The 19,164-nt window shown below is 48.3% G+C and overlaps 1 protein-coding gene across 1 annotated transcript in view; it reads left to right on the top strand.

Annotated features, from left to right (window-relative positions):
• The window catches only part of arhgap4b (Rho GTPase activating protein 4b), an 88,646-nt gene that overhangs the window by 47,686 nt on the left and 21,796 nt on the right, over positions 1–19,164 (top strand). Inside the window, exons 7-13 of the mRNA XM_056272951.1 lie at positions 7,199–7,327; positions 9,032–9,253; positions 11,610–11,711; positions 11,941–12,126; positions 12,730–12,814; positions 16,028–16,055; positions 16,921–17,017. Of these exons, the coding sequence (XP_056128926.1) occupies positions 7,199–7,327; positions 9,032–9,253; positions 11,610–11,711; positions 11,941–12,126; positions 12,730–12,814; positions 16,028–16,055; positions 16,921–17,017 (849 nt within the window). The remainder of the gene's footprint in view (positions 1–7,198; positions 7,328–9,031; positions 9,254–11,609; positions 11,712–11,940; positions 12,127–12,729; positions 12,815–16,027; positions 16,056–16,920; positions 17,018–19,164) is intronic.

The following is a 19,164-nucleotide window of genomic DNA, read 5'->3' as shown; positions in this document are numbered from 1 at the left end:
TTCATGTGACGAACACAAGCCGACTCCGCCCCCCTCCCGAAGATAGCGTTGCCAATTGCTGCTTCACGGAGTTCGGCCCTAGTCGGATCCGGCGAGACTGGAGCGCGAATCCCGGTCCCCAGTGGGCAACTGCGTCGACACAAAGCCGATGCCTAGACCGCTACACCACCGCGGACCCTTGGACCGCCAGTCAGTTTTAACCTGTTTCGTGGTGTTGAAGCTAGCACACAAGCTAACGTTAGTGCAAGCTAAGTGTCACATACTGGTGCTAGCTGGCTAACGTTAGCTACAGCCAGCACTGAGATGACAACTAAATTCACTTACTCGCACATCCGTTCGAAGTCGGAGAGTGGTCTGGCCTTCTTGCCAATGGCATGTTCTGCGTTTCCCTGCTGGTCTGCTCGGACATGGCTATTGGCGCCTTTACGGAGGATGTTGCGAGGACAGGCTCCGACTGAGCCCGAGAGGCCTTCATAAAGGTGATGTGACATCTGGAGGTCTCACGTTTCCTTGATGGTTTCTACCTTCATGATCTTGTTACCGGTGACAAATGAATTGCTACGGTTTCTGGCATCCTGGCGACAGACGGAGCAACTCGGTATCACGGTCTGTGCGTTATACTCCAGCCAGCCTCTCGCAGCTCCTTTATCGCCATACCTCCACTTTTCACTAAACTTACTGTAAACTACTAATAAGACACGTTAGTCCCTAGCTAACGGGTCTGACCCTTTAGCCGAGCGGTTAGTGATGTCGCCTTGTGGTGCAGTACACCCCGTATCGAATCCCGCACCGGGCAAGAAAATAAGCGGTTACATTGGTGGCAGCGGTGGGATCCGGAAGTGTGCAGATCCTCAGAAGTCTCTTCGGAGCGCGGGAATAACAAAACGCGAGGGCGCGCTTCCGGAGAGGGTGACTGTTACGGGTCTAGATTGATCGATGCCATTGGCTATCCACTAGTTTACCTTAGATACACATGACCCGCGCTCAGGAACATGTTACAACACTTTTGATTATACTTGGCTGCACTGAGCAACTCGTGTGTGTGTCATTCTTTATAAGATAGCCTACTGAAACATGGTGCCAGAAGTCGGAGAACTTATTTCTTATTTTACTAGCTCGCATGTTTACGTTTGTAGGCCTGAGTAGGTCACATGTCGGAGGATTCCGATTCAGAGCAAAGTACTTCTGCTGAAGACGTTGTCACAGAGGAGCTAACGCTAGCATTACCGGCGCCGATAGCATCACATACAATGGCAGCTAACGTGAATATTCCACCACCGTCCCCGATGAGTTTCACAGGCGATTGGAGTGTCAATTGGGACATTTTTCGGGCCGAATATGAAGACTACGTCCTCGTCACGGGCATACTTGGCAAGGACAAGAAAATACAAGCGGCTACTCTAAGGAGTGTGATGGGAAGTGAATGCAGGCATATTTACCGCCACAATCTGAACCTCTCAGAAGATGATCAAGGGGATCCTGACGCCATACTGAGAGAGTTGGGGAAATACTTCAAGCCAGCAAAAAACACAATATACGAGAGGTACATTTTCGGGAGTTGCAAGCAGGAGGAAGGAGAATCGTTTGATACCTTTGTGACGAGACTGAGAGAGAGGGCAGCAACCTGTGAGTATGGACAGTTGAAAGATGAAATGATCCGTGATAAGATAGTCCTGGGAGTTGCAAGCGAGGCCGTTAGGCGCAGGCTGTTGAGAGAGAAGGATTTGAACATGGTCACAGCTATTGACATGTGTCGCGCAGCAGAGCAAACTGACATCCGTATGAGAGCAATGGAGTTTGCAACAACACCGCAGCCGGAGGCACTGCATGCCGTTGCTAGGCAACCCAGACAAAACCAATGGAAACAGAGCAATCCACCCAGAACAGCAGGAGATGCAGGCAATTGCAAATATTGTGGCAGCTCGCATTCAAGGGGCAGAGAGCATTGCCCGGCCTTCGGGAAGCAATGTAGGTCATGTGGGACACTTAATCACTTTTCTAAAGTGTGCTTAAAGAGCAAAAAGGGGCATGCTGAGGGCAAGGTAAACTGTGTGGAATACACAGAAGAACCCCCAGAGCATAGTAATGATGCAGATGATCTGTACACGTTTGAGTCAATCGGCGCAGTGCACACCAAAGGAAAGAAGTGGTTTGTGACTCTGAAACTCCACGACAAGCCACAACAATGTCAGCTGGACTCTGGAGCCACCTGCAATGTAATGGGCTTTCAAGACAAGAAAAGGCTGGCCCCAAACACACCTCTCCGCCCGAGTGACACCAGACTGAAGCTGTATTCGGGGGAAACACTGAGCTCTATGGGCACCTTTGAGACTGACTGTACTGTGAGAGGCCAAACACACAAGCTCTCATTCGAAATAGTGAGGACCAGCCAACATCCTCTTCTGTCAGGCTCCACATGTGAACGCTTAGGGCTCATGCATTTCACAATTCCAGAGGATGTGCTTAAAATGGAACACACACAACCAGGAGCCCTAACTAAAGAACAGCTTATCAACAGATACAGTGACGTGTTCAACTCCCCTGTGGAATCCGTGCCTGGGGAGGTCCATTTTGACCTTGATCCTAGTGTTGCTGCAGTACAGAGTGCCCCTCGCAATGTCCCAATCGCAATGAAAGCAGCAGTCAAAGCCCAGCTGGACAAGTACGAGGCTGACGGCCACCTTGCGCCTGTCACAGATCCTACAAACCGGAGAAGCTGAGAATATGCATTGACCCTAAACCATTGAACAAAGCCCTAAAGCGCTCTCACTACATCATGCCTACCTTGGAGGACATTTTGTATAAATTGCCCAAGGCCAGAGTCTTCACGTTAGTGGACGCTCGGGATGCATTCCTGCAATGCAAACTGGACTATGAGAGTAGCCTCATGACCACGTTCTGGACCCCCTGGGGGAGGAAGCGGTGGCTCAAGTTACCATTTGGAGTATCGGTGGCGCCCGAGGTATATCAGCGCAAGCAGCACGAGCTCCTCGCCGGTCTGAAGGGCGTTGAGCCCATTGCAGACGATATCCTGGTCGTCGGCTGCGGGGACACAGACAAGGAGGCTGGGGACGACCACGACGTCAAGCTTGCGGCGTGGATGGAACGCTGCCGCGAGGTCAAGCTTCGCCTCGGCCTGAAGAAGTTGCAGTTCAAGGTGGCTGAGGTGCAGTTTCATGGCCACATTCTCTCATCTGCTGGACTGAAGCCCGATCCAGAGAAGGTGAGAGCCATTATTGACATGCCGAACCCAACAGATGCCAAGGGCGTGCAGCGTCTCATTGGCTTCGCTAACTATTTAGCCAAGTTCATGCCTCATCTATCTCCTGTCTGCGAGCCGTTGCGACGCCTGTTGGACAAGGACACACCCTGGCACTGGCTGACTAAGCACGAGGCGGCGGTTCATGAGCTTAAGGCGCTGGCGACAGCCATGCCCGTCCTGCGCTACTATGATGTAACTAAGCCAATCGCAATCCAGAACGACGCCAGCCAGAGCGGTCTCGGATGTTGTCTCATGCAGGAAGGTCAGCCCATCGCATTTGCCTCGAGGGCTCTTACCCCCACCGAAAAAAACTATGCACAAATTGAGAAGGAGTGTCTCAGTATCGTCTTCGCCTGCCAGAGGTTTCACCATTACCTATATGGCCGCGACCCAATCACAGCAGAGACGGACCATAAGCCTCTGATCTCTATTTTCAGCAAGCCACTTCTCAATGCGCCCAAGAGACTCCAGAGCATGCTCATGACTCTGCAGAACTACGACCTGAGGGTAATCTACAAACTAGGCCCAGAGATGTTCATAAGCGACACGCTCAGCAGAGCTACGGCTGGATGCTCCGGCAGAGGGACTGCATATCAGCGACACGCTATCTGCTCTCTGCAACAAGAGCAGGAAGACATACAGCACGTGAACCAGGCAGAGTACCTGAATGTGACTAACCAGCGGCTGGAACAGATCAGACGACACACCGACAGAGATGAATGCTTACAGGCACTGAAGAACACTGTTCTCGTGGGCTGGCCAGATGTAAAGGAGGAAGCGCCCCTCATCGCTAGGGAGTACTGGCCCTTTAGGGATGAAATCAGTGTGCAGAACGGAGTTCTGTTCCGGGGGCAAAAAGTCATCATCCCAAAGTCACTCCGCCCAGAAATGTTGACGCGCATACACTCAAGTCACATAGGGGGTGATGCATGCTACCGACACGCTCAAGAGACATTGTACTGGCCCAACATGCAGTCAGAGATAAAGGACTTTGTATGCAGCTGCTCGACCTGCAATGTGTACGCCCACAATCAGCAAAAGGAGACCATGCTCTCTCACGAAGTACCAACCAGGCCATGGCAGGTCTTGAGCATGGACCTATTCAGCTTCAGACAGAAAGACTATCTCCTAATAGTCGACCACTATTCAGATTTTTGGGAGATTGAGCTTCTACCCGACATGTCTGCAGAGACAGTCATCAAGCGATGTAAGGCACAGTTCGCCCGACATGGTCAGCCAGAGAAGGTTATTACAGACAACGGCCCTCGGTTCACAGCTCAGTTCATACGGTTCGCTTCTGAGTGGGAATTTGAGCACGTGACCTCCTCTCCCAGACACCCGAAAGCGAATGGCAAGGCCGAGTCGGCCGTGAAGATTGTAAAAAATCTTCTGCGTAAGGCCGCGCATGATGGTGAAGACCCCTGGAAAGCCGTGCTTCACTGGAGGAATACACCTACGGAAAACATGGGCAGCAGCCCAGCACAACGCCTCATGTCCCGCCGGTTGAAGACGTCCATCCCGGCGGCAAGCAAGCTCCTGGAACCAGCTGTTGTCGTGGGCGTCACTGAAAAGCTGCGCCACAGGAAGCAACTCGCCAAATCCTTCTATGACAGATCTGCCCGTGAATTGCCGGTACTTGAAATTGGGGAAGTCGTACGGATGAAGCCCCTGCCAGGTGATAACACTGGCCGCTGGAGAGTCGGAACTTGTCTCCGCAGGGTTGCGCCGAGGTCTTATCTTGTGGACATTGATGGCTCCCTGTACCGTCGTAACAGGATCGATCTCAAAGTGGCTGAGCCAGCTGCACGAGCCGCGCACGATCCTGTTGAACCCGCTGCGGCACACACACCGGACGGGAATCCAGCAACAGAAACTGTCATTGAGACCCCTCAGGCTGTGTTCGAGCCGAGCCCCATCAGGTCCATGCCCAAGGCGCCATCTACTCCTGTTGGCGCTCCGCGTTCGGATGGACACACTTACACAAGGGTTGGACGGCTGTCTAAACCTCCACTGAAACTCACTATGTAATCTGAATAATGTTGATGGTTGCTATGTGGGAGAGAGGGGGAAAAGAGGAGAAATGTTATCATACGCTACTGTGGTTATTACACTGGTATGGGATATGAAGAGATTTACTGCTGTTGCACTGTTATTGGTTGTTCGTATATGAAAGTAATTTTATTTTGCACTAACTTCATGTGTATGTGTTTATACTTGGAAAAGGAGGATGTTACGGGTCTAGATAGATCGATGCCATCGGCTATCCACTAGTTTACCTTAGATACACATGACCCGCGCTCAGGAACATGTTACAACATTTTTGATTATACTTGGCTGCACTGAGCAACTCGTGTGTGTGTCATTCTTTATAAGATAGCCTACTGAAACAGTGACGACTGTAAACTACTAATAAGACACGTTAGCCCCTAGCTAACAGATCTGACCCTTTAGCCGAGCGGTTAGTGACGTCGCCTTGTGGTGCAGTACACCCCGTAGCGAATCCCGCATCGGGCAAGAAAATAACCGGTTACATTACTTTTTTTTCGGTTTGGTGGTGATGGTGGCTTCTTCCTCCTCTTCGGGGCATGGTTGTCTTTTTGATGGTGGTTTTGCGCCTTCTAAATGTCGCCACGTAACTGGTGTTGCTGGCTAACGTTAGGTAAAAGAATAGAGTAGGCCAGTGCCGAAATTGACGGATGCTGCTGTCGTTGTTCCTCTCGAGTGTGTGTGTGATGTTACCCGCCAGTAGCGCCTAGCAACATTCTAACGCACTTTGATTGGTTAATTTCTGTTATTGTTATTGTTCTAACGCACTTTGATTGGTTAGTTTCTGTTATTGTTATTGTTCTAACGCACTTTGATTGGTTAGTTTCTGTTATTGTTGTTGCTATGTTATTGCTGTTGCTAAGGAGAGACCGCGAGAGCGATGGGGGGCGGGGGATTACATGGTTGGATTTCACTTTTTTTGTTACTCGGCATGTGGCGGGTAGGCTTCTGAGATTTACTCGCCAATCGGAAAATCTACTCGCATTTGGCGGGTCGCGACAGTGGCGCCCCCAAGGGGTGGCCAGGGGTGGCCACGGCCACCCTGATACTATCCCTGCCCCCCCCGCTAGCCCCCCCAGCCACGAGTCGCATATGCAGAACATGCTTCTGATTATGCATAATATGCTTCTATCTGATATTTTACATTAGGTGCGGTTCATTTAAATCAATAATGTATATTTCTCTTAACTCTCATATTGACAGTTTTCAACTAGCCTATACAGTATACTACAACAGCATCATAGAATTCCCGAAATTCAGTCATGGCTTTTGGTTTTGGTGTGCCACCCCAAGATTTTCAGTGGCCCCCATTTGGCCCACCCCTATGAAAAATGCCTGGGGGCGCCACTGGGTGGCGAGTGTTAATTTCGGACCCTGGCTTGTAACGTTTCGATAGAATCTGTTTTTCACATGAATCCTTGTGTGAATCTGGTGGTGTTAAAATCTTCTGCCAGCACGACTCGTTTGCAAAGACAGCAAATTGCTTCATTCAGGTCCTTCGGTTTTCCGGCGGTGTCCGGTTTGAATCCAAAAGAATCCCCAAAAGCGGATTGTGTGCTCGTTTTCCCAGCGAGCTCTTCCGTGACTGCATTCGCCTAAAACGGCTCGTGCGCACGGGGATATATATATATATATATATATATATATATATATATATATATATATATATATATATATATATATATATATATATTGGTTTGTCGTTGGCCAGTAGGACATTTCTGTCATGTCGCCCAGCCCTGGTGTGTGTACACCTGTGCACGCTTTAAAAAGTCTGTTCGTGTATACTTAATTCTTTATTCATGTATATGTGTGTCCACGCCCTCTTTTCCGTGTGTGCATGGAGTGTACTGTATAACCATGTGTTTTCTTTTGTGTTTGTGTGCACAGAGGCATGGCAGAGTGCAGGAGACCCAGCTGAAGTGCACCAAGGCTCGGAACGACTACCTGCTGAATCTGGCAGCGGCCAACGCAGCGATGAACAAATACTACCTGCAGGACGTCAGCACGCTCATTGACGTGAGACGGTTATGGTGCTTCTCAGTGTGTCAGCGCCTGCTTGCTTTGGCGCCTCTGTGTGCGTGTGTGTGTGTGTGTGTGTGTGTGTGTGTGTGTGTGTGTGTGTGTGTGTGTGAGTGAGTGAGTGAGTGAGTGAGTGAGTGAGTGAGTGAGTGAGTGAGTGAGTGAGTGAGTACGTGATCTAGTGAGTGAGTGAGTGCGTGCGTGATCTACTGAGTGAGTGAGTGTGTGATCTACTGAGTGAGTGAGTGCATAAGTGAGTATGTGATCCAGTCAGAGTGAGTGAGTGAGTGCGTGATCTAGTGAATGAGTGAGTGAGTGCGTGACTGAGTGAGTGAGTACGTGATCTAGTGAGAGTGAGTGTGTGAGTGAATGAGTGCATGATCTAGTGAGTGAGTGACTGATCTAGTGAATGAGTGAGAGAGTGAGTGAGTGAGTGAGTGCATTAGTGAGTGCGTGACTGAGTGAGTGAGTACGTGATCTAGTGAGAGTGAGTGTGTGAGTGAATGAGTGCATGATCTAGTGAGTGAGTGAGTGATCTAGTGAGTGAGTGAGTGAGTGCGTGATCTAGTGAGAGTGAGTGTGTGAGTGAATGAGTGCATGATCTAGTGAGTGAGTGAGTGATCTAGTGAGTGAGTGAGTGCGTGATCTAGTGAGTGAGTGAGTGCGTGACTGAGTGAGTGAGTACGTGATCTAGTGAGAGTGAGTGTGTGAGTGAATGATTGCATGATCTAGTGAGTGAGTGAGTGATCTAGTGAGTGAGTGAGTGAGTGAGTGAGTGCGTGACTGAGTGAGTGAGTACGTGATCTAGTGAGTGTGTGAGTGAATGAGTGCGTGATCTAGTGAGTGAGTGAGTGATCTAGTGAGCGAGTGAGTGCGTGATCTAGTGAGTGATCTAGTGAGTGAGTGAGTGCGTGATCTAGTGAGTGAGTGAGTGACTGCATTAGTGAGTGCGTGAGTGAGTATGTGATCTAGTGAGTGAGTGAGTGCGTGATCTACTGAGTGAGTGAGTGAGTGACTGAGTGATTGAGCGTGATGTAATGAGTGTGAGTGAGTGAGTGCGTTATCTGGTGAGAGAGTGAGAAAGTGAGTGAGTGCGTGAGTGAGAGTGCTTGAGTGAGTGAGAGAGTGAGTGAGTGTGTGTGAGTGTGAGTGAGCGGGTGAGCGGGTGAGTGAGTGAGTGGGTGAGAGAGAGGGAGCGTGAGTGAGAGAGAGGGAGAGAGAGAGAGAATATTTGTGTGCGAGTTAGTAAGTGTGTGCTTGCGTGCGTGCATGAGTGTGTGTAAAGTTGTTTGTCTGAGTTACTGACAAGGCTTTCTGTGCCAGTCTTTTCTTCTTGGGGCAGAAAGGGAGCAACATCCAGAGGTTCACGAGAGACGGGGTTGTGACAGGGTTGTGAATTGAGAGAGATATTAGAGGGTCTGAATAATGAATGGTGGGGCATGAGGCTTAGAGGGGGGGAAGAAGCAAGGTTGTTGTAGGTATTTCAGAATGCTGAAGAAGAGAAAACTATTAAAAGGAGAAGGAGCCGATATCATGCCTCACTTTTTCATAACCCCACTTCCCCCTCCCCCATGCTGTCCCTCCAATTTATTACCCCTACTACTCCTTCTATCTCTTTGTCTTTTCTCTTTTGTTCCTTGGTCCTTTCATCCTTATTCCTTTCTTTTTCTCTCTCTCTATGCCTCTTCCCCCTTCCTCTAGTGTTGTGACCTGGGTTTCCACCTGTCTCTGGAGCGGGTCATGAAGTGCTACCTGGCCAGTAGGTGGCGTGTTCAGAAGACAGAGGAGTCGGGCTTTAGGCAGCTGGAGTCGGCCGTGACATCACTGGACCAGGGCGGAGACAGAGATGCGTTGCTACAGCAACATGACACGGCCTTCTGCCTGCCATTCAAATTCAGCTACCACCCGCATGAAGGGGATCAGGTGAGACGACCCGGCGGTGACGGCTGCCTCCTCCGGATGGCAGTTGTCACCGCTGTTCGCGGTGCTGCTGTAATGTTCAGTCTCGTCAGTCTTTTCCTCAGCCGCTCTGACAGACGTCGACAGGGTTCATGCTCACAAAGCAGCTAACAGGCTTCGAAACAGATTCATTCATTTCAAATAACATCTTTATAAAATGCTCCTCTCTTCTCCAGCCCTCCTTACCACCAGAACGACCGGGATTTCTCTCCTACCTCAAACGACCATGGGCGGTCAAAGTGACCGCCGGTTTTTAAGCTCTATATTCTGTCAAGATAACTACCCAGTTGAGATATTAATGCATTGCATATGCTAGTATGTCTGTTAGGAAACTAACTGACACCAAAATTAACATTTTAACGACTGTAATACTATTTTTAAACAATTTAAACTTCAGAGAGACAGGGTCCAACTTGAATAGCAGAATTGAGAAAGTGAAAATATTACCTGAAAAATAAAACGGAAAACACGTATTGCTAATCTAACAAATGTAAAATGGCTTATAAAAGGTCAAATGTAAAATTAAATTAAAAAAAACTGAAAATATCAAAACAGCGACCGGAATATCAACAAATATCAAATATCAATAACGACCGGAACTTAAAAACTACCAGAACGACCACGGTTTTTAGATAAATACCCAATCGAGACACATCATATATGTTAGTATGTCTGTTAAGAAACTAACTGACACCAAAATTAACATTTTAACAACTTTAATGCTATTTTTCAAACAATTTAAAATGGCCGCTGTCCAGCGCCTGTAAATACTGCAACGCCTCGGTGGTAGTCATGGTGCATCTGTAACGGCGTCTGTAACCAGACATGTTGGACATAATCACAAATCAAGTTTAGACTATTACTCTGCACTGGAGGACGCTAGCGTGCTTCTAGGACAGAGCAACGAACTTCACGAAGGAAATGACGCCACCAACACGTCATAAATACTGACATGACGCGCACCATGACACGCTAATTATGAGCGGCCACTTTGACCGTTCATGGTCGTTTTAAGTAGATCTTATCGTAAGTTTTTTTGTACAATTGAGCTAAAACTAATTTTATATGTAAATATATGCAATTTTAGGAGCATTCGGGGAGCGACAGGTCTGTATCTTTTTTTCACAAGGATTTCAAACTTTGAAAATCCAAAACAGTCATAATGACCCTCATGGTCGTTCTAGTGTTACCTACACCTCTACCTCCTCTCGGTCTTACTCTAAATCTTGTTGTTGTTGTTGTTGTCGTCATCAGCGTTGGTAACTGAGGACACGCCGTGTGACTGTGACCAGACGGGAGCTTGAAATGAAACTTGAACTCCACGTCGAGTTCTGTGTCCAGAGTTTGGGAAAAATTATACACGTGGTCTCGGAAGTTTGTGAAAATGATGAAAATGTCCAATTCGTCTTGCAAGATTGTCAAGGGTTTAGATGTGTGCGCTAACTGTTTTGTGAGCACGAATCTTAGTTTGGAAAAATGTGTCAGATCCATTGAGAATAACTGTAATGTTTGTTCTAATAGTAACACAAATACGGATATCAATACTTACAATGGCAATACTAATACCACAGCTGATACTAATGTAAAGACTAAGTAATGTTTTTCCCCTTAACAGCACATTTTTCTACATTTCAGGTTAATGTACAGTACGATAGTAGTTAAAGTTTCGATCGTATATTTTGTGTTTTCATAAAATCACAATCATTTTCCTCTTTCACCTGCACTGACCTCGGCCTCACCTGCATGTCGTCATTAAACCATAGGGGCGTCCAGGTGGCTTGGCGGTCTATTCCGTTGCCTACCAACACGGGGATCTCTGGTTCGAATCCCCCGTGTTACCTCCGGCTTGGTCGGGCGTCCCTACGGACACAATTGGCCGTGTCTGTGGGTGGGAAGCCGGATGTGGGTATGTGTCCTGGCTGCTGCACTAGCGCCTCCTCTGGCCGGCCGGGGCGCCTGTTCGGGGGTGGGGAGGGGGAACTGGAGGGGATAGCGTGATCCTCCCACGCGCTACGTCCCCCTGGTGAAACTCCTCACTGTCAGGTGAAAAGAAGCGGCTGGCGACTCCACATGTATGGGAGGAGGCATGTGGTAGTCTGCAGCCCTCCCCGGATCAGCAGAGGGGGTGGAGCAGCGACCGGGACGGCTCGGAAGAGTGGGGTAATTGACCGGGTACAATTGGGAGAAAAAACATACATTATAGTGATTGATGAACGTGTGTGTGTGTGTGTGTGTGTGTGTGTGTGTGTGTGTGTGTGTGTGTGTGTGTGTGTGTGTGTGTGTGCGTGCGTGCATGCATGTGTGTGCGCATGTGCTACAGGTGTGTGAGGTGAGTGCAGAGAGCCAGGTGAGGTATGAGCTGGAGACCAGGTTTCAGCAGCTTCAGTCTCGCCTCGCTGCTGTTACCTTGGAAACAGAAGAGGTGAGCTAATCGTTTTTCACAGCGTCCTCTCATGGGTTTCTAATGTCTACTGTTACGTCTATTTGCCCGTTCTTCTGCATCCGTTTCATCCTGTCATTCTGACCATAAAGTCCATCTGTACAAACCTCTGTGTGCCTGTCAATCTGCATGTCTGTTTATCTGACTTCTATCCATCCATCTATGCATCCATCATCTATGTATCTATCAATCTATCAATCTTTTTTTCCAGGTCAGTAAAACGCTCAAAGCCACGCTCACAGCCCTGCTGGACAACATGTGTGAAAGCGACTGTAACCTTAGCCCCGACTTGTCCAGCAGCCAAATACAGGAGCCCCCCGGAGGAGGCACGGCCCCCAAACTCACCCTGGCCAAACGTCGAGCCAATCAACAGGAGACAGAGACTTACTATTTTACAGTGAGAAATGCTGTTGGTTTGCAGAGTTGTTTGGTTTTTTTTCTAATTAAGGGGGGTGTCCGGGTAGCGTGGCAGCCTGTTTTGTTGCCTACCAACACGGGGATCACCAGTTCGAATCCCCGTGTTACCTCCAGCTTGGTTGGGCGTCCCTACAGACACAATTGGCCGTGTCTGTGGGTGGGAAGCCCGATGTGGGTATGTGTCCTGGTCGCTGCACTAGCGCCTCCTCTGGTCGGCTAGGGCGCCTGTTCCGGAGGGAGGGAGAACTGGGGAAAATAGCGGGCTCCTCCCACGCGGTACCTCCCCCTGGTGAAACTCCTCACTGATAGGTGAAAAGAAACGGCTGGCGACTCCACATGTGTATCGGAGGAGACGTGGTAGTCTGCAGCCCTCCCCGGATCAGCAGAGGGGTTGGAGGAGCGACCGGGATGGTTAGTGGGGTAATTGGCAGGGTACAATTGGGGAGAAAAATGGGGGAAAATCAAAAAAAATATATATAGCTAACTAAGGGAACTTATTCATCAACTATTATCTCTCGTGAATTCAGTGGAGTCTTTAACGTCACTGAATACTGAATAATAAAAGTCGTCTCTATCCCTCCAGAAAGTGAAAGAGTTCCTTAACAGCAGCTCCCTGACCTCCAAGCTTCAAGCCAAACATGACCTGCTACAAGATGCCATACAGAAAGGTACCGTCATACCAGTACTCTTAAACTGGTAATCTTACACTTTTTCATATAAAAAAATGCCAGTTTTCTTACTATTTATCACCGGCTATGATAAAACAATAATGACTCGGCTCGCTCTCTGTTCATGAAAGCCCTTGCTTCTGAAAGTATTTGCATTTTTGAAAACGGTGTTGGTATGAAATTTTCTGCAGAAAAATATCTCAAGCTGTGCATATGAACCATGATAGGAACTGACGCATTTCACTTCAGTCGGCAGTGGTTGATCCACCAGAGAGAATAGGCAGAACTTCCTCTCTGGTCAACAGATAAGAGAGAAATGGCCTGGTCCAACAAAGATAGTGTATTAAAGGAAAAATTCACAGATTTTCCACCTTATCTATCTGCGACAGGGATAGCAGTTGAAAAAAAAACTGCAAATGTTCCTGATCCTTTCTGCATCCCTGCGGCGGCGATGAAACCACCCTAGCAGGGTTTCTAAAACTCTAAACACACTGTTCAAAAAACACATCCTCATTCTCTCACCTAAGCTACATTTCCGATGGTGGAAATGACGTCGTACAACACTACCGCAGAGGATTTTATGTACAATAGAGGCTTGCGCACAATGCATTCTGGTACGCGTAGGCGCTGTGGGGAAGACTGAGCTGGACAACACTGATTTCTCCCATCAATTTAGTACACAGTGAGGACTCGCCATTGTTGAAATTTACCTTTAACCCAAGATACTAGTGGACATTTATTTAGCTAGCAAGCAGTAATTGACCCACCAGAGAGGATAAGGGGGGGACTTCTTCTCTGGTAGACCAACCAGCGAGAAGCATCAAAGATAGTCAACTAACTAAAGATAGTATCTAATGTACAGCGGAAATCTTCGAGGTTCGTCTCATCTCATCTCATGTCATCTCATCATCATCAGCCGCTTCTCCAGGGTCGGGTCAAGGTGGCAGCAAGCTAAATAGGGCACTCCAGATGTCCCTGTCCTCAGCAATGCACTCCAGCTTCTCCTGGGGAATCCCAAGGCGCTCCCAGGCCAGATTGGACATGTAGTCCCTCCAGTGAGTTCTGGGTCTACCCAGAGGTCTCCTTCCAGTTGGATATGCCCGGAAAACCTCCAAAGGAAGGCGCCCAGGAGGCATCCTAATCAGATGCCCGAACCACCTCAACTGGCTCCTTTCGACACGAAGGAGTAGCGGCTCTACTCCGAGCTCCGTCTGGATGTCCAAGCTCCTCACCCTATCTCTAAGGCTGAGCCCAGACACCCTACGGAGGAAACTTATTTCAGCCACTTGTATCCACGATCTCACTCTTTCGGTCACTACCCAAAGCTCATGACCATAGGTGAGGGTTGGAATGAAGACTGACTGGTAAATTGAAAGCTTTGCCTTCCGGCTCAGCTCCCTCTTCACCATATGACCCGGTAAAATGTCCGCATTACTGCTGATGCTACACCAATACGCCTGTCAATCTCCCGCTCCATCCTACCCTCACTCGTGAACAAGACCCCAAGATACTTTAACTCCTTCAGTTGAGGCAACAACTCATTCCCAACCCAGAGGGATCAATCCATTATTTTCCGGTAGAGAACCATGGCCTCAAATTTGGAGGTGCTGACTCTCATCCCAACCATTTCACACTCAGCTGCAAACCGCCCCAGTGCGCGCTGGAGGTCGTGTTCTGATGAAGCCAACAAAACCACATCATCTGCAAAGAACAGAGATGCAATTCTGAGGTTCCCAAGATGGAAACACTCTTCGTCTTGGCTGCGTCTTGGGATCCTGTCCATGAATATCACAAACAGAATCAGAGATAAGGGACAACCTTGGCGGAGTCCGACCCCCACCGAAAACGTGTTTGACTTTGTGCCGAGAATGTGGACATAGTTCTCACTTTGGTTATATAAGGACTGGATGGCTTGTAGCAACTTCCCCGGTACCCCATACTCCCACAGTACCCCCCACAGAGCGTCCCGAGGTACAAGGTCGTGAGCCTTCTCCAAGTCCACAAAACATATGTAGACTGGCTGGTTAAACTCCGATGCCTCCCTCAGCACTTCCGCAAGGGTAAAGAGCTGGTCCGTTGTTCCATGGCCAGGACGGAATGCGAATTGTTCCTCTTGGATCCAAGGTTCGACAGTCGGTCAGAGCCTTCTTTCCAGCACCCGAGACTAGACTTTCCCAGGGAGGCTGAGCATTGTGATGCCCCGATAATTGGAGCACGCCCTCTAAATCATTTTTCAACTGCTACTGCTGGAACACAATTAGTTATAACAGATATAATTGTGAATTTCTCACCATATTAATTTATTTCTTATGTCTAGTATCTGAAATACTCTAGGCCAGTGGTACATAGACCGCGAGACGTGAGTCGCAGGTCACTCTTTGATGACTATATTCTTTTAAGTCTCCCAGTTTGCATTTTCTAAAACTTTTTAACCAAATATTTCACAAGATATTGTCTGAGACTCTTGCAGCGGTAACGCTCTTCTTCTGATGAATTTGCATCAGACTAGATGAGGCAAAGACGTACGTCATTTGTAGAACTCCATTGTATGAGCTAAATTCTTATGTAGACTCCAGTGCATGGAGGAAATTAATAACAGTTCTTGTTGTTTCACAATGTCCCTTGCTGAGTATTGATTTCAATTAATGACATGTAACTCCAATTTCTGACAGCTCTGCTTGCACGAGGCTTCTCTCTGTGTGGTCATTTGTACATGCCATCAAAGCATGATTCACAGTTTCTAGCAGTGACGTTAATAATCCAATTTCCCAATAAGAGCAACCTATGACCCTACGAAGGTTGGGTGAGGAGGCATATTTTCGTAATGTGGCTCTTTCCAAAAAGACAAAAATATTGTGATGTGGTTTCTGAGTTGGCCAAGTCTGAGTACCGCTGGCTTTGAATAGTAACCTAAGCCATAAGAGCCACCCTTTATACTTGCTTGCTGAACTGCAGTGTTTGCTGATGCCCAAAGGTAAATATTTGAACGTCTCTTAGTTCCCCATGCATGTGTTTAGATGCACGTGGTGGAAGAATTACTGTGATCACTACCCCTGGCTAAATCTGCAACTGATGGTTAAAAGTACTGCGAGAGTGGCGCTTGCGACCTTTAAAGGGCTCTTGAAGTTTCTTAGCTGTGAAAACTCTGCACATGTCAGTCTTTTAGTAATCGAACCATACTCTGCCTTGTTTCCTTTTTTTCCTTTTTTTCAGCTGAGGCAGTTGACAGTGACCCTTCCAGGTAAATAACGCCTTCACCGGTGACCGTAAAGAAGGAAGTGTGGGAGAGGAGTAGAGAGATGGAGAGCAGAGAGGACAGGGGCCATGTGTTTACAAAAGCTTCTCGTACAAACCAAGAGTAAATCCGAGCTAAAATGGCCCTCTATAAAAGATTGACCTTGATGCATTAATGAACTATAGTTTGGATTTTCCCCCCCAATTTTCCAAGATCAAAAACAAATGTGTGGCAAACAGTAGAGATTAGAAGATACAATTTTGGTTTGTTTTTATATCATATTATTAGAAATGAAAAAAGAAGGAGCATCCGGGTAGTGAAGCGGTCTATTCCGTTGCCTACCAACACGGAGGTCGACGGTTCGAATCCCCCGTGTTACCTCCGGCTTGGTCGGGTGTCCCTACAGACACAATTGGCCGTGTCTGCGGGTGGGAAGCCGGATGTGGGTAGGTGTCTTGGTCGCTGCACTAGCGCCTCCTCTGGTCGTACGGGGCGCCTGTTCGGGGGGGAGGGGGAACTGGCGGGAATAGCGTGATCCTCCCACGCGCTACGCCCCCCTAGAGAAAATTCTCAGTCAGGAGAAAAGAAGCAGCTGGCGACTCCACATGCGTTGGAGGAGGCATGTGGTAGTCTGCAGCCCTCCCCCGGATCGGCAGAGGGGGTGGAGCAGCGACTGGGACGGCTCGGAAGAGTGGGGTAATTGTACAATTGTGGAGGAAAAGGGGGAAAAATAGAAATGAAAAAGAAGAGGCCCTTAGATACAAGTATCAGTACCGTAACGTCCCCAAAAGTTCCTCAAAAGCACACTGTTACAGTAGCAGATGGCCATGTGAAAAATGGTATTTTGCGTGTCATGTATTATATTTCCCAGAGTGCAATGTGCTCGGTCAGTGCGTGTTCGGAAGTCCAGACCTGTTTCCCAGTACTGCCACACACTCTTCACTACAGACATACTCTCCTACATACAGGTAACATTTGCTTGCCCTCACAAATACACACATGCACACATGCACACATGCACACACACACACACACACACACACACACACACACACACACACACACATGCACACACACACACACACACACACACACACACATGCACACACATGCATTCATACACGTGGACAGTGTGCTCCCTGACGTCTACCTGCTGCCTAACTGTTGCCTTCCTCAGTCTACAGAGCCGCAGTATATAGAGCCGCAGCATATAGAGCCGCAGCATACAGAGACGCAGCATACAGAGCCGCAGCATACAGAGACGCAGCATATAGAGCTGTAGCTCTGCTTGTTCTACAGAGCCGTGGCTTAGCTTGCGCTATGGAGCCGTAGCATATAGAGCTGTAGCTTAGCTTGCTCTATGGTGCCGCAGCATATAGAGCTGTAGCTTAGCTTGCTCTATAGAGCCGTAGCATATAGAGCTGTAGCTTAGCTTGCTCTATAGAGCTGTAGTATATAGAGCTGCAGCTTAGCTTGCTCTATGGTGCCGCAGCTTATAGAGCTGTAGCTTAGCTTGCTCTATAGAGCCGTAGCATATAGAGCTGTAGCTTAGCTTGCTCTATGGCGCCGTAGCATATAGAGATGTAGCTTAGCTTGCTCTATAGAGCCGTAGCATATAGAGCTGTAGCTTAGCTTGCTCTATAGAGCTGTAGTATATAGAGCTGCAGCTTAGCTTGCGCTATAGAGCTGTAGTATATAGAGCTGTAGCTTAGCTTGCTCTATAGAGCTGTAGTATATAGAACTGCAGCTTAGCTTGCTCTATAGAGCCGTAGCATATAGAACTGCAGCTTAGCGTGCTCTATAGAGCTGTAGTATATAGAGCTGTAGCTTAGCTTGCTCTATAGAGCTGTTGTATATATAACTGCAGCTTAGCTTGCTCTATAGAGCCGTAGCATATAGAGCTGTAGTATATAGAACTGCAGCTTAGCTTGCTCTATAGAGCCGTAGCATATGGAGCTGTAGCTTAGCTTGCTCTATAGAGCTGTAGTATATAGAGCTGCAGCTTAGCTTGTTCTATAGAGCTGTAGTATATAGAGCTGTAGCTTAGCTTGCTCTATAGAGCTGTAGTATATAGAACTGTAGCTTAGCTTGCTCTATAGAGCTGTAGTATATATAACTGCAGCTTAGCTTGCTCTATAGAGCCGTAGCATATAGAGCTGTAGTATATAGAACTGCAGCTTAGCTTGCTCTATAGAGCCGTAGCATATGGAGCTGTAGCTTAGCTTGCTCTATAGAGCTGTAGTATATAGAGCTGCAGCTTAGCTTGTTCTATAGAGCTGTAGTATATAGAGCTGTAGCTTAGCTTGCTCTATAGAGCTGTAGTATATAGAACTGCAGCTTAGCTTGCTCTATAGAGCCGTAGTTTAGCTTGCTCTCTCGCTTCATCCATCACCCTTTTATCACTTCCTGTCCTGTCAGAGGGATTAAACTGCACTGTGCTTTCTGCCACCTCCTCTCTCCACTTCTCTTTGTGCGTGCACGCGCGCGCGTGTGAGAGTGTGTGTATGTGTATTTGTGCATGTGTGTGTTTGTGTGTGCGTGTGTGTATGTGTGTTTGTGTGTATGTGTATGTGTGAGTTTATGTGCGAGAAAGTGTGTGTTTGTGTGAGTGTGAATCTGTGTGTGCACGTGTGTGTGTGTGTGTGTGTGTGAATCTGTGTGTGTGTATGTGTGTGTGTGCGTGTGTGTGCGCACGCGCGTGTGTGCGTGTGCCTGGTCCCATTGCTGCTAAATCTTTATTCCCCCTATTTATTGCTTCCCCTTATCTAATCCATTCCTTTTGTCCTTTCTCTCTCGCTCCCTATCTCTCTCCCTATCTCTCCCCCGCTCTCATTCCCTATCTCCCCCCCCTCTCTCCCTCTCCCTCTGCCATTCTCTTGCTCGCTCTCTCACTCTCACTCTCCCCCTTTCTCTCGCTGTCTCTCCCCCTCTTTCTCTCCCTCTCCCCCTCTCTTGCTCGCTCTCTTGCTCCCCCCTCTCTCCCTCTCTCACCTCTCTCCCTCTCTCTCGCTCTCTCCCTCTCTCTTGCTCGCTCTCTTGCTTGCGCTCTCTCTCTCTCTCTCTCTCTCCCTCTCTTACTCCCCCCCCCCCCGCTGTAACCCTGGCTATGCTTGGC

Source organism: Lampris incognitus, chromosome 2, assembly GCF_029633865.1.
Source record: "Lampris incognitus isolate fLamInc1 chromosome 2, fLamInc1.hap2, whole genome shotgun sequence".
Lineage (NCBI taxonomy): Eukaryota > Metazoa > Chordata > Actinopteri > Lampriformes > Lampridae > Lampris > Lampris incognitus.
This window is presented reverse-complemented; position numbering and strand designations above follow the sequence as displayed.